General features: G+C 64.7%; 1 protein-coding gene across 1 annotated transcript in view; it reads left to right on the top strand.

Annotated features, from left to right (window-relative positions):
* The window catches only part of LOC103671107 (mucin-5AC-like), a 38676-nt gene that overhangs the window by 4910 nt on the left and 20787 nt on the right, over positions 1–12979 (top strand). The window contains exons 10-31 of the mRNA XM_040639685.1: positions 1124–1241; positions 1498–1636; positions 1839–1949; positions 2473–2542; positions 2632–2769; positions 2855–3019; positions 3253–3347; positions 3776–3902; positions 4088–4343; positions 4421–4473; positions 4676–4776; positions 4922–5073; positions 5172–5310; positions 5411–5524; positions 5620–5799; positions 6610–6849; positions 7067–7223; positions 7764–7892; positions 8116–8278; positions 8709–8752; positions 8841–9029; positions 9614–11124. Coding sequence (XP_040495619.1) covers positions 1124–1241; positions 1498–1636; positions 1839–1949; positions 2473–2542; positions 2632–2769; positions 2855–3019; positions 3253–3347; positions 3776–3902; positions 4088–4343; positions 4421–4473; positions 4676–4776; positions 4922–5073; positions 5172–5310; positions 5411–5524; positions 5620–5799; positions 6610–6849; positions 7067–7223; positions 7764–7892; positions 8116–8278; positions 8709–8752; positions 8841–9029; positions 9614–11124 — 4391 coding nt within the window. The remainder of the gene's footprint in view (positions 1–1123; positions 1242–1497; positions 1637–1838; positions 1950–2472; positions 2543–2631; positions 2770–2854; positions 3020–3252; positions 3348–3775; positions 3903–4087; positions 4344–4420; positions 4474–4675; positions 4777–4921; positions 5074–5171; positions 5311–5410; positions 5525–5619; positions 5800–6609; positions 6850–7066; positions 7224–7763; positions 7893–8115; positions 8279–8708; positions 8753–8840; positions 9030–9613; positions 11125–12979) is intronic.

Raw genomic sequence — 12979 nt, 5'->3', positions numbered from 1 at the left:
GCCCAAGCGTCCGGTGGCCCCGTGTGGGCTTGGCTGGGCTCTGAGGGCCGGGGCAGGTCAAGGTCACGCTCCAGCCCCCTGGACTGTGTGCTGCCCTGGGCTTGGAGAGCCCCAGTTACCAGGCCTCAGCCCTCTGCCTGCAACCCTGAATGACTTGGTGATCCCCCAGTTAATCCTCAGACATCCCTTAACCCAGCAGTGTGGATGGGAGAAGAAGTGTGTGTGGGGGGGGAGACACCTTGGGGGAAGGCACGGGGCCCCGGGAACTTAAAGAGCCTGGCGTTGCACTTCCCGCAGGTGTCAAGCTGACCCCCATCGAGTTTGGGAATCTGCAGAAGATGGACGGCCCCACAGAGCAGTGTCAGGACCCTGTCCCTGTGCCCCCGAGGGACTGCTCGCCCGGCACTGTAAGCCCTGGCGTGAATGGGCACTGGGGGGCGGGTCCTGCTCCTGCGGGGGCCGAGGCGGGTGGGGGCCAGGAGTCCGGGGGAGGGTCTGGAGTCTGCCCTCAGCGTGGCCCCCGGCTCCGCCCCCAGGGCATCTGCGAGGAGGTCCTGAGCAGCTGGCTGTTCTCGGGCTGCCGCGCTCTGGTGGACGCCAGCAGCTATGTGCAGGCCTGCCGGCAAGACCTCTGCCTCTGTGAGCACGCCGACCGCACCAGCTGCATCTGCCCCACGCTCGCCGAGTACTCCCGCCAGTGCACCCACGCCGGGGGGCTGCCCTTGGACTGGAGGGGCCCCCACCTCTGCCGTGAGTGCCCCCCTCATGCTGTCCTGCCTGGGCCCGGAGGTGGGGGCAGAATGTGACACGGGCTCCGTCCTCTGCCCTGCAGCCCAGACCTGCCCCCTCAACATGCAGTATCACGAGTGCGGCTCGCCCTGCACCGACACCTGCTCCAACCCGGAGCACTCCCAGCTCTGCGAGGACCACTGCGTGGCTGGCTGCTTCTGTCCTGAGGGTGAGAGCAGCCCCCCGCCGAGCATCACACAGACGTGTTCTGGGCCCCGGGGTCTGAGGAGCCCCTGGGGGGCAGGGCGACCTGGGGCAGAGGGCCGGTCCCCTCCACCTGCTCAGGAGGTGGACGCAGCCTGGCACCTGCCCGATGGCCTGCCTGCCTCTGCAGGGACGGTGCTCGACGACATCGGCCAGACCGGCTGCATCCCGGCATCCCAGTGCGCCTGTGTGCACAATGGGGCCACCTACGCTCCCGGAGCCGGCTACGCCACGGACTGCACCAACTGGTAGGACCCCAGGCCCCTGCCCTCCTGGACCCCCGGGCATGTCCTGGGATGGCCCTCGGGAGGCCATGGCCCAAGTGCTGGCTGGCATCTCTCACCCGGGGCCCCGGGTACGGGCCAGGGGCTCACCACGCAGACACCGATGGGCCCGGTCTATGCGGTGATGCAGGTGGGTCTGGGCAAGACCCGTGTCCACCTGCCAGTGGGGGGGTGCTGGGTGCTCCCAGGGGCTGCACACACATGGTCTCTCCCGGTTCAGCACCTGCTCCAGAGGCCAGTGGAGCTGCCGGGAGCTGCCGTGCCCAGGCACCTGCTCGGTGCTGGGGGGTGCCCACTTCTCCACGTTCGACGAAAGGCAGTACACCGTGCACGGGGACTGCAGCTACGTGCTGGCCAAGGTACGGGCCCCAGGGTCCTCGCTCCGGCAGAGTGGCTTCGGCCGCGGGTCTGGGGCCAGCCCACCCCTGCCTGGGCTGCAGGCAGCCGCTGCATCTGCCACCCCCAGCTCCTGGCGCCACCCCACAGGACTTCTAGGGTGGGCGGGGAGGCAGGGAGGTGGGCTGGCGCCTCTGGGCAGAGCGTGACTACCCGTGTCTGCAGCCCTGTAACGGCAGCGCCTTCACCGTGCTGGCAGAGCTGCGCAGGTGCGGCCTGACGGACAGCGAGACGTGCCTGAGGAGCCTGACGCTGAGCCTGGGCGGGGGGCACACGGTGAGCGCAGACCCGGGGGTCGGCGGGGGGGGGGGCACGTGGTGAGTGCAGATGTGGGTTGGGGGAGTCTGTGTCCTTCATGGCAAGTGACGTCTGCCCTTGATCCTGGTGTGGGGGAGCGAGGGGCTGGGGCGCAGCCTGAGGACCCTCCCACCCCATGGGTCTCTGAGTGACAGTCCCCAGATGGAACTGCTGGGGGGAGGGGCACCGGGGCCTCCACGCCTGCCCCACCAGCCCCGGAAGGAGGGACCAGGGCACTCCTGGTAGCTCGGCTTCATTGAAGGCAACTTCCCTCTATTGTATTTTATTTTTTATTTATTTTTGCTTTTTTAATTTTATTTTTTCATGAAATCACTCGGGTTTTTACCTGAGAGAATGCTTGGTCCTTGAGGGAAACGCAGATAAGAAGCTGAGCCTGGGGCAGAACTTGGGTCATCAGCCCCTCCTCGTGGGAGCCTGTGGCCGCCAGGGCCAGGGGTCCTGCAGGCACAAGTCACCTGACCCCGCTCCCTGCTACTCCCAGGTCATCACGGTCAAGGCCAGTGGAGAGGTGTTTGTGAACCAGATCTTCACCCAGATGCCTGTCTCCGCAGGTGAGGGCGCTGGGCCTGACCCCCCCCACCCCCCGCTGGAGGGTCCCGCCCTTCACAGCCCACTGAGGCCTTGTCCCCTGTGTCCACAGCCAACGTCACGCTCTTCAGACCCTCGACCTTTTTCATCATCGCCCAGACCAACCTGGGCCTGCAGCTGAGTATCCAGCTGGCGCCACTCATGCAGGTGTTTGTGAGGCTGGGGCCCGAGCTCCGTGGGCGGACCTGCGGTAAGAGGCGCCGCCTGCCCTGGGAGCCAGAGCCCGCCCTGAGTGGCCAGGGCTCGCGGGGTCTCATGCTGCCCTCCTGCCCCAGGCCTGTGCGGGAACTTCAACCAGAACCAGGCCGACGACTTCCGGACCCTCAGCGGCGTGGTGGAGGGCACGGCCGCCGCCTTCGCCAACACCTGGAAGACCCAGGCCGCCTGCCCCAACGTTAAGAACAGCTTCGAGGACCCCTGCTCCCTCAGCGTCGAGAACGGTACGTGGATTGCTGCGGCCCACCCGGGTGCCCGTGACCCCGGGCTGCAGAATCCACTCTGGGCCTGGAGGAGGGATTTAGGAGGTAAACGGGCAAACTTGCCAACGCGTTTCCCGTTACGGCCGTGGAACTTCTGGAAGAAGAGAAGCAGGGTGCTGTGGGGGTGGTGCCTGCCGGCCGCAGCAGGGGACGACCGTCCGGCCTGCCGACCACACTTGCTCCTCTGTCCACAGAGAAGTATGCTCAGCACTGGTGCTCCCGGCTGACGGACCCCCACGGCCCCTTCGCCCGGTGCCACGCTGCCGTGAACCCTGGCACCTACTACTCGGTAATGCCCGCCCCCTGGCCTCTCCCCTCTGGCCACGCGCTGCCCTCCGTGTGGGGAGAGGGGCTCCACAAGGGTCCGACGTGGTCCCGAGGTCTGGAGTTTATCTGGGCCTCCATCCCCGTAACCAGGCACGGGGCTGACAACCCCTGAGGGCTCGTGGCCCACGGGGCCCTGGAGTCCACATGAGAAATTGGTGGTGGCCGAGATGCTCTGGGGTCTGGGCCGGACCTCATGGGCGGGCACCTGTTGGGTCCCAGGGAGGAGGGGCCGTGGTCCTTCCAGCACCCACCTGGAGGGGGCTTGGTGCCAAGGGTCTGCGGGGGGCATGGGGGACACTGGCGTGGGCTCGAGGAAGGGTCCTAGAGGAGGCGGGGGCAGCAGCGTGGGGGATGCTCACCGCGTGCGTGTGACGACGGCTCCATCCCCAGAACTGCATGTTCGACACGTGTAACTGTGAGAAGAGCGAGGACTGCCTGTGCGCGGCCCTGTCCTCCTACGTGCACGCCTGTGCCTCCAAGGGGGTGCTGCTCTGTGGCTGGAGGGACGGCGTGTGCAGTGAGTGTCCCCCCATCAGAACACCTGCTCCAGGGCCCCCATCCCCGTGCGGGGCTCGGAGGCCTGGAGCGCCGGGACCAGCCTGGCCTGGGACCCTGTAGCTGGGGCAGGGGGAGGTGGGGGCGGGGTGCGGGTGATGGCTGCCGCTCTGTCCTGACGGATGTCCCCTGCCCGGCATCCTGCAGCGAAGTCCATGACCACCTGCCCCAAGTCGCTGACCTACCGCTACCACATCAGCACCTGCCAGCCCACCTGCCGGGCCCGGAGTCATGAGGACGTCACCTGTGGCATCAGCTTTGTCCCCGTGGACGGCTGCACCTGCCCCCGTGGCACCTTCATGGACGATGCGGGCAAGTGTGTGCCGGCCACCAGCTGTCCCTGCTACTACGGGGGCTCCGTGGTCCCCAACGGGGAGTCACTGCATGAGCGTGGAGTCATCTGGTAAGAGCCCTGGCCGGATGGGCCTGGTGGGGAGGGCGGCCAGCATGGGGGACCCTCTGACCACCCTCTCGTCCCAGCACCTGCACCCAAGGCACGCTGACCTGCATCGGAGGCCAGGTTCCCACCCCAGGTGAGTCCGCAGCGAGGGAGGGGCTCTCATGCACACTGTGGACACATGCGTGCACACACGCGCTCACACACGCACCCCGCTGGCCGTGCCCCAGGTGGGTGGCACAGACTTGGCTGCTGGGACACACGGTGTGCAGCTGCGTCTCTCAGAGCCAGCCCGGCGGGTGGTGGCTGGGGGCCCTGAATGGTGCCTGCCTCCCCAGTCTGCACCCCGCCCATGGTCTACCTGGACTGTCGCAATGCCACGCCGGGGACCGCTGGGGCCGGCTGCCAGAAGAGCTGCTTCACCCTGGACATGGACTGCGTGAGTGCCCCCCACACCCCCGGGGACCCCACCTGCCGAGGGCCCTCTGGGGCTGGTCCCAGGAAGACCGCCACAGGCTGTTGGGGGTGGGACACCTCCGTTGTCGACCCCTGGCCCACTGAGCCATGTCTCCTGCACCCCACAGTACAGCTCCCAGTGTGAGCCTGGCTGCGTGTGTCCCGACGGGCTGGTGGCCGATGGCGAGGGCCGCTGCATTGCCGCAGCAGACTGCCCCTGTGTGCACAACGAGGCCAGCTACCTGCCCGGCCAGACCGTCCGGGTGGGCTGCAACACCTGGTACGCGGGGGTGTGGCCCCAGCCCTCCAGGCCTGCCCGCGGTCCCCACCCCCGACTCCCTGCGCCAGCCCGGACTGACCGGTGCCCCCCCGCCCCAGCACCTGTAAGAACAGGATGTGGCAGTGCACAGACGAGGCCTGCCTGGCCACCTGCGCCGTGTACGGGGACGGCCACTACCTCACCTTCGACGGCAGGCGCTTCAGCTTCAGTGGGGACTGCGCCTACACCCTGCTTCAGGTACACGGTCCCGGCGGCTCCCCGGCTGTCCCGCGGTCCTGCGGTGCGGCTCTGGGTACCCCAGCCCCTGGCCGCAGGAACAGCCTCCGCCTCTCCCCAGGACCACTGTGGTGGGAACGGCACTGCCAACGGGACCTTCCGTGTCGTCACCGAGAACGTCCCCTGCGGGACCACGGGCGTCACCTGCTCCAAGGCCATCAAGCTGTTCCTGGGGGTGAGCGGGGGGCCGGGTGGGGCCGGGGGCCCCTCCTTGGACGGATGCCGGGGAAGGCGAGCGGGGACAGGCCTGAGTGACCCCTTCCCGTGCAGAGCTACGAGCTGAGACTGAGTGATGGTGGTGTGGAGGTGATCGAGAAGGGTGCCGGGCAGGAGGCCCCCTACTCCATCCGCCAGATGGGCATCTACCTGGTGGTGGACACTGAGGCTGGCCTGGTACTGCTGTGGGACAGGAAGACCAGCATCTTCCTCAAACTCAGCCCTGAGTTCAAGGTGGGTACCCCTGCCCCCCGGGATGGCCCGCCCTTGCCCCAGACCGAGAGCCGTCTGGGACCGGTGTGGGGTGGGGCAGGCAGATGGACAGAGCGGGGATTCAGCTGCTGTGCCTCGAAGGAGACGGCAGGTGGGGGGCCCTTCACTGTGCATGCAGTGTCTTGCAGCTGTCGGGACGCTGTCACAAACTCGTGGCTCCTTCTCGCGCTTCTGGACACTGGAAGTCCCGTCCAGCTGTCCCAGGGCCCACTCCCTCTGGAGGCTCTGCGGGAGGGTCCCTCCTGCTTCCTCCAGCTTCCGGGGCCCCAGGCCATCCTCCAGCCTCTGCCTGCACCCTCATGTTACTGTCCCCACGTGTTTTTGTCCCACGCGTCCCCGTGGTCACAGGCCCTGTGTCATCAGCCCACCCTCACCCAGGACATCCTCATCCTAACTGGATCCCCATGTGCAGTGGTCCTATGTCCACATGAGGCCACACTCACGGGTCCTGGGCCAGGACCTGAGCTGCTCTTTAGGGGACACCATGGGCCGTGCTGCCTCTCTTGCACCCCCTTTCCTTCAGGAGGGATGCCACCGTGACCCCGTGTGCTGAGTGGGGCCGCACACGGTGAAGGCGGAGAGCCATCCTGTGCACTCAGGACCCCCCTCCTCCTGGGGATGTCGTGGGGATGTGGGGCCCCAGAGGAGCGAGTGGGGTCACAGAGGCAGGGCGGGGACTCTGGCCCCTCCTGCACATGCCCTGAGCCCCCCCGCCAGGCCGGGCTGGGCGCTGTGCCCTGAGCCCCCGGTGCCGCCGTCCCCCGTCTGCAGGGCCGGGTCTGCGGGCTGTGCGGGAACTTTGACGACAACGCGGGCAATGACTTCACCACGCGGAGCCGGTCCGTGGTGGGCAGTGCCCTGGAGTTCGGCAACAGCTGGAAGTTCTCCCCGTCCTGCCCCGACGCCCCGGCCCCCAGGGACCCCTGCACCGCCAACCCGTACCGCAAGTCCTGGGCCCAGAAACAGTGCAGCATCATCAACAGCGCCACCTTCGCCGCCTGCCACGCCCACGTACGTGGCTGTACCCCGGGGCGCCTGGGGAGGAAGGGACAGAAGTTGGGGGGCTGGCGTCACCTTCCACCCTTTAGACCAGCCTGTGGTCAGCCGTGGGGGACCGCGCATCTGCTGTCCCTGAGCTCTGGGGGAAACCAGCCCAGGTCAGGTCACATCTCAGGCCTGACCCCCAGGAGCTCCAGACCCCAAATCTGAAGCCTCCTCCTCCCCCCAGGTGGAGCCCGCCAAGTACTACGCGGCCTGTGTGGGCGACGCGTGCGCCTGTGACTCAGGGGGCGACTGTGAGTGTTTCTGCACGGCCGTGGCCGCCTACGCCCAGGCCTGCCACGACGTGGGCGTGTGCGTGTCCTGGCGGACCCCGGACATCTGCCGTGAGTGCATATGATGTGTCGTCAGGGTGGAGGGGGCCACAGGGAGTGACAGAGTAGTGTGTGATTAAGGCTGGTCAGCCACAGGTTGGGCAGAAGGCGTTGGAAAGGAAAGTGAAATGCGGAAATGGGGGAGGGGTGTCATCAGTGGAGAGATGGCAGAATGTTCTGGAACCGAAAGGGGTTAGCAGAGCCCCCACTTCCCACCCAGCTGGAACCTGGCTGAAGGGGAGCATTGCTGGGGAACCGCCCTGGCCGTAGCCAACGGGTGGCACCGCCGAGAAGCTAGGGGACCCACGGCAGCATCTGACCTTGGGCATTCAAGGCCCATACACTCCAAGGTCCCATCTGGGAGGCAGAGCGGAGGGAAGGGCTTGAGAACAGCCCGTGAGGCTTGGTGGGAGGTCGGGGTGCAGGGAGATCTTGTCCAGCCTGTGCGGGGCCCCCAAGACTGTCCTTCCAAGGGCTGTACTCTGCCTGGGGCCGCTGGGTGGCTTGCTCCGGGCTGGAGCTGGCCCACCGAGCCCGCCTGCTTGCCCGCAGCCCTGTTCTGTGACTACTACAACCCCGAGGGCCGGTGCGAGTGGCACTACCAGCCGTGCGGCGCGCCCTGCATGAGGACCTGCCGGAACCCGGGCGGCCGCTGTCTGCACGACCTGCGTGGCCTGGAAGGTAGGCTGCTGCCACGCTGGCCAGAAGGGGTTGTCTTGGGGGTTCTGGCACCCTTGGCTGGGCTGGACCTTTTTCAACCTCTCGAGGGGCCTTTGTGGAAGCAGCCCCACGTGCCCACCAGGCTGTGGGTGAGAACGAGGCCTGGGGTCTGAGCCGAGGCCACGGGGTGGGGAGGTGGTCAGGCAGGTGGTCTGGCTTGGACTCAGGCCTCTCTGGCCCGCAGGCTGCTACCCCAAGTGCCCGCATGAGGCCCCCATCTTCGACGAGGACAAGATGCAGTGTGTGGCCACGTGCCCGACCCCACCGCCACCGCTGCCCTGCCGCGTCCAGGGCAAGTCATACCGGCCAGGCACGGCAGTGCCCTCCGACAAGAACTGCCACTCCTGGTGAGTCGCGTGGCCAGAGGCACAAGGAGCCTGGAGCGTGTGAGGGATCCAACCCGCCACCTTCCCACGGGCCTCATCCTTCAGACTGGTGGGGGTGCCACAGCCTAGGCTCCTAGGCTCCAGCTGGGAGCCTCCCTGTTGCAGAATGGGGGTGGCAGGGAGTGGGTTAAGCCTGAGAGGTGGCAGGGAGGGGGTTAAGCAGGAGCTGAGTCATGATGCCACCCAGAGGGCCCCCTGGAACAGATGCCCCGGAGAGGAAGTATCCGTCAGAATGTCGCCGGGGTGCGTGGCATGCTGGACGCCTGCCTCCATCTCTCACTGATTGGAAGGGGCTCCCCGAGAGGGTGTGACCTCGGGCTCTGTGTCCACCGGCCGGGCTGGGGGGTGGCTCCCCTACACCCCCCCGACTCACTTTCTCCCTCGCCACCAGCGTTTGCACCGAGAGCGGCGTGCACTGTGTCTACGACTCTGAGGGTGAGAAGCCGGCGGCCCTCCTGGGATGAGGGGTCTTGGGGTCCCCACCTGCCCCCAGCCCCTAATGGGCCCGACCTTCTCCTCACAGCCTGCGTCTGCATCTACGACGGACGGCGCTTCCGTCCGGGGGACGTCATCTACCACACGACTGACGGCACCGGCGGGTGCATCTCTGCCCGCTGCTCCGCCAGCGGCACCATCGAGAGGAGCGTCTACACCTGCAGCCCCACAACCCCCGCGCCGCCCACCACCTTCTCCTTCTCCACGTCCCCGCTCGGTAAGGCAGACGCGCTGGGCACCAAGCAGGGCTGTCCCTCTCCCCGAGGATCCAGGAGGGGCCCGAGAGCCGGCAGCCTGCCCTCCCTGCAGCTGGGAAGCGCCGGCTCAGCCCGTCTCCCTGGCAGGGCTGGTGTCCTCAGGGGTACCGTTGGGTACAGGGCAGAGGCTATGAAGAAAGGTCCCCGAGGCCGGCCTCGGGGAGGAGGGCCGCCAGGAGCGCCCTGGGAAGCTCTTGCCCTACCGTTGCTCCTGCTCCCCTTACGCTGGCTGAGGGGCAGGTGCCTCGACTGCTCGCCCTCCTCCGAGCTTCCCCCAAGAGTGCAGGTCTGCTCAGGGCGTGCCTGGGGAGCAGGCTTCCCCCTGAATGAGATCAACTCACCTGTTAGTTCCATTGCTGTGGGCCCCACCCCAGCCCGGTGCCAGGTGTGTCCCGGGACTTGGTGCTTGCTCTCCCCAGGCTCCCATCGCAGGTGGAGACAGTCACACAGCAGCTGACAGACAGGGGGACAGGGACGGGGGTGAGAGGGGATGCCTCGAGGACCCCAAGAGACTTAGCCCCTCCGCCTGCCGTTCTGTCCGCAGTCGTGAGCTCAACACGTCCGGCCCGCACATGCCACACCCGTGCCAAGAGCACGGCGCACACAGGCACAACCTCCAGTCCGACTGTCCAGCCCCACCCCTGTGGGGAGGAGTGCCAGTGGTCGCCGTGGCTGGATGTCAGCCATCCAGGACGGGGCATCGACAGCGGTGACTTCGACACGCTGGAAAACCTCCGTGCCCACGGGTACCAGGTTTGCGCGGTGCCAAGGAGAGTGGAGTGCCAAGCTGAGGGGGCCCCTGGGGTGCCACTCGACATCCTGGGGCAGCACGTAGAGTGCAGCCCGACGGTGGGCCTGACCTGCCACAACCGCAACCAGACGTCAGGGCTCTGCCACAACTACCAGATCAGGATTCTGTGCTGCTTCCCCCGGACCTGCCGCACCTCCAGCAGTCCAGCCCAGACCCCGCCTCCTGCAACTTCCAGGAGTACAGAAACCGGGCCCACGCAAGGGGTTAGCAGGGTCCCATCCGTGCCAACTAGCAAAACACCTGCCCCAGGTACCCCTACACCTGCCCCGGGTACCCATACACCTGCCCCGGGTACCACCACGACTACCCCGGGTACTCCTACAACTGCTGTGGTGAAAACTACTCTCTTGATTCCGAGCCCAATGCCAGTTTCAACAACACGTGAGCCTTGTTTACAAAAGTTCTGCACGTGGACCCAGTGGTTCGACAGCAGCTACCCTGGGCCTGGTATAAACAGTGGAGATTTTGACACTTTTCCTTATTTGAGATCCAAAGGATATAAGTTCTGTGAAAAGCCCAGCAACGTGGAGTGCAGGGCAGAGTACTTCCCAAACATCCCACTGGAGAAGTTGGGACAGGACGTGATCTGTAACAAGAACGTGGGGCTGATATGCCTGAATAAAAACCAGACGCCCCCAATTTGCTATAACTATGAAATCCGGATTGAGTGCTGTGAGCTGCAGGACGTGTGCAGAAGCACCACACACCCTGCGACACTGGAGACCACACACTCGACCTCAAGGGAAACTGAGACCCAAACACAGCTTACCTGGACCACTGGAATTCCCTCCTCTCCCACACAACAGAGCAGAACCAGCTCACCGCCCATGCACCCCAAAACCAGCACGACACCCGGCACACACGTGGTCTCCTCACCGGTGACTGTCACCTGCCAACCACAGTGCACGTGGACCAAGTGGTTTGACGTGGACTTCCCGTCCCCGGGGCCCCACGGAGGAGACGTGGAAACCTACTGCAACATCAAGAGAAGGGGAGAGAAAATCTGCCGCCGTCCCGAGTACATCTCGCAGCTGGAGTGCCGGGCCGAGAGCCACCCTGACGTCAGCATCGAGGAGCTGGACCAAGTGGTGCAGTGCGACCTCAGCAAGGGCCTGGTGTGCCGAAATCGGGACCAGGAAGGCAATATCGGGATGTGCCTCAACTATGAGGTCCGGGTGTTGTGCTGTGAGCCCCCAGAGAATTGCTTTACCCACAAAACTGTCACGGTCCCTCACACCCCGAGTGTGAGCCACACCAGCCTAACTGAGACCACCGCCCACCTAGTGACATCCCGCTCAACCCCTGTGCCACCAACCATTGCAACCTCTGTGCCTGAAACCAGCTCAACCTCTGTGCCACCAAACAGCCCAAGCTCTGTGCCAGAAACCAGCTCAACCCCTCTGCCACCAACGAGCCCAACCTCTGTGCCTGGAACCAGGTCATCCTCTGTGCCACCAACGAGCCCAATCTCTGTGCCAGTAACCAGCTCAATCTCAGTCCCACCAACCATGCCAATCTCTCTGCCTGAGACCAGCTCAGCCCCTGTGCCACCATCCATCCCAATCTCTGTGCCAGTAACCAGCTCTACGCCTGTGCCAATAATGAGCCCAACCTCTGTGCCTGAAACCAGATCAACCTCTGTGCCACCAACCACCACAGTCTCTGTGCCACGAACCAGCTCAACCCCTCTGCAACCAATGAGCCCAATCTCTGTGCCAGTGACCAGCTCAATCTCTGTTCCACCAACCATGCCAATCTCTCTGCCTGAGACAAGCTCAACCCCTGTGCCACCAACCATCCTGATCTCGGTGCCAGTAACCAGCTCTACGCCTGTGCCAAGAACGAGCCCAACCTCTGTGCCAGTAACCAGCTCAACCCCTGTGCCACCAACCATCCCAATCTCTGTGCCAGCAACCAGCTCTATGCCTGTGTCAAGAACAAGCGCAACCTCTGTGCCACCAACCATCCCAAGCTCTGTGCCTGAAACAACCTCAACATCTGTGCCAACAACCAGTGGAACCTCTGTACCACAAACCAGATCAACCCCTGTGCCAACAACGGGCCCTGGTTTCTCTGTGCCAGAAACCAGATCAACCACTGTGCCCGCAACCAGCCCAAACTCTGTGCCAGAAACCAGAACAACCTCTGTGCCACCAACCAGCCCAACCTCTGTGTCAGAAACCAGCTCAACCCTTCTGCCACCAACCAGCCCAACCTATGTGCCAGAAACCAGCTCAAACCCTGTGCCAACAAAAAGCTCAACCTCTGTGCCACCATCCAGCCCATCCTCTGTTCCAGAAACTAGCAAAACCTCTGTGCCACCAATCAGCCCAACCTCTGTGCCAGTAACCAGCTCAACCCCTCTGCCACCAACCAGCCCAACCTATGTGCCAGAAACCACATCAATCCCTGTGCCAACTACAAGCTCAACCTCTGTGCCACCATCAAGCCCAACCTCTGTACCAGAAACCAGCAAAACATCTGTGCCACCAACCATCCCATTCTCTGTGCCTGAAACCAGCTCAACAGCTATGCCCCCAACCATTCCAACCTCTGTGCCAGAAACCAGGTCAACCTCTGTGCCACCAACCAGCCCAACAGCTGTGCCAGAAACCAGCTCAACCCCTGTGCCAACAAGCCCAACCTCTGTGCCAGAAACCAGGTCAACCTCTGTGCCGCAAACCAGCCCAACATATGTGCCAGAAACCACCTCAACCCCTCTGCCCCCAACCAGCCCAACCTCTGTGCCTGGAACCAGCTCAACCTCTGTGCCACCAAGCAGCCCAACCTCTGTGCCAGAAACTAGCTCAACCCCTCTGCCACCAACTATCCCAATCTCTGTGTCAGTAACCAGCTCTACGCCTGTGCCAAGAACAAGCCGAACCTCTGTGCCAGAAACCAGGTCAACCTCTGTGCCACCAACCATCCCAATCTCTGTGCCAGAAACCAGCTCAACCTCTGTGCCACCAACCAGCCCAATCTCTGTGCCAGAAACCAGCTCAACCTCTGTGCCACCAACCAGCCCAACCTCTGTGCCAGAAACTCGCTCAACCCCTCTGCCACCAACGAGCCCAACCTCTGTGCCACCAACCATCCCAA

This window comes from Ursus maritimus, unplaced genomic scaffold (genome assembly GCF_017311325.1).
Source record: "Ursus maritimus isolate PB19 unplaced genomic scaffold, ASM1731132v1 scaffold_23, whole genome shotgun sequence".
NCBI classification, from domain to species: domain Eukaryota; kingdom Metazoa; phylum Chordata; class Mammalia; order Carnivora; family Ursidae; genus Ursus; species Ursus maritimus.
The sequence above is the reverse complement of the archived record's forward strand: the minus strand, read 5'-3'. Positions and strand labels throughout refer to the sequence as shown.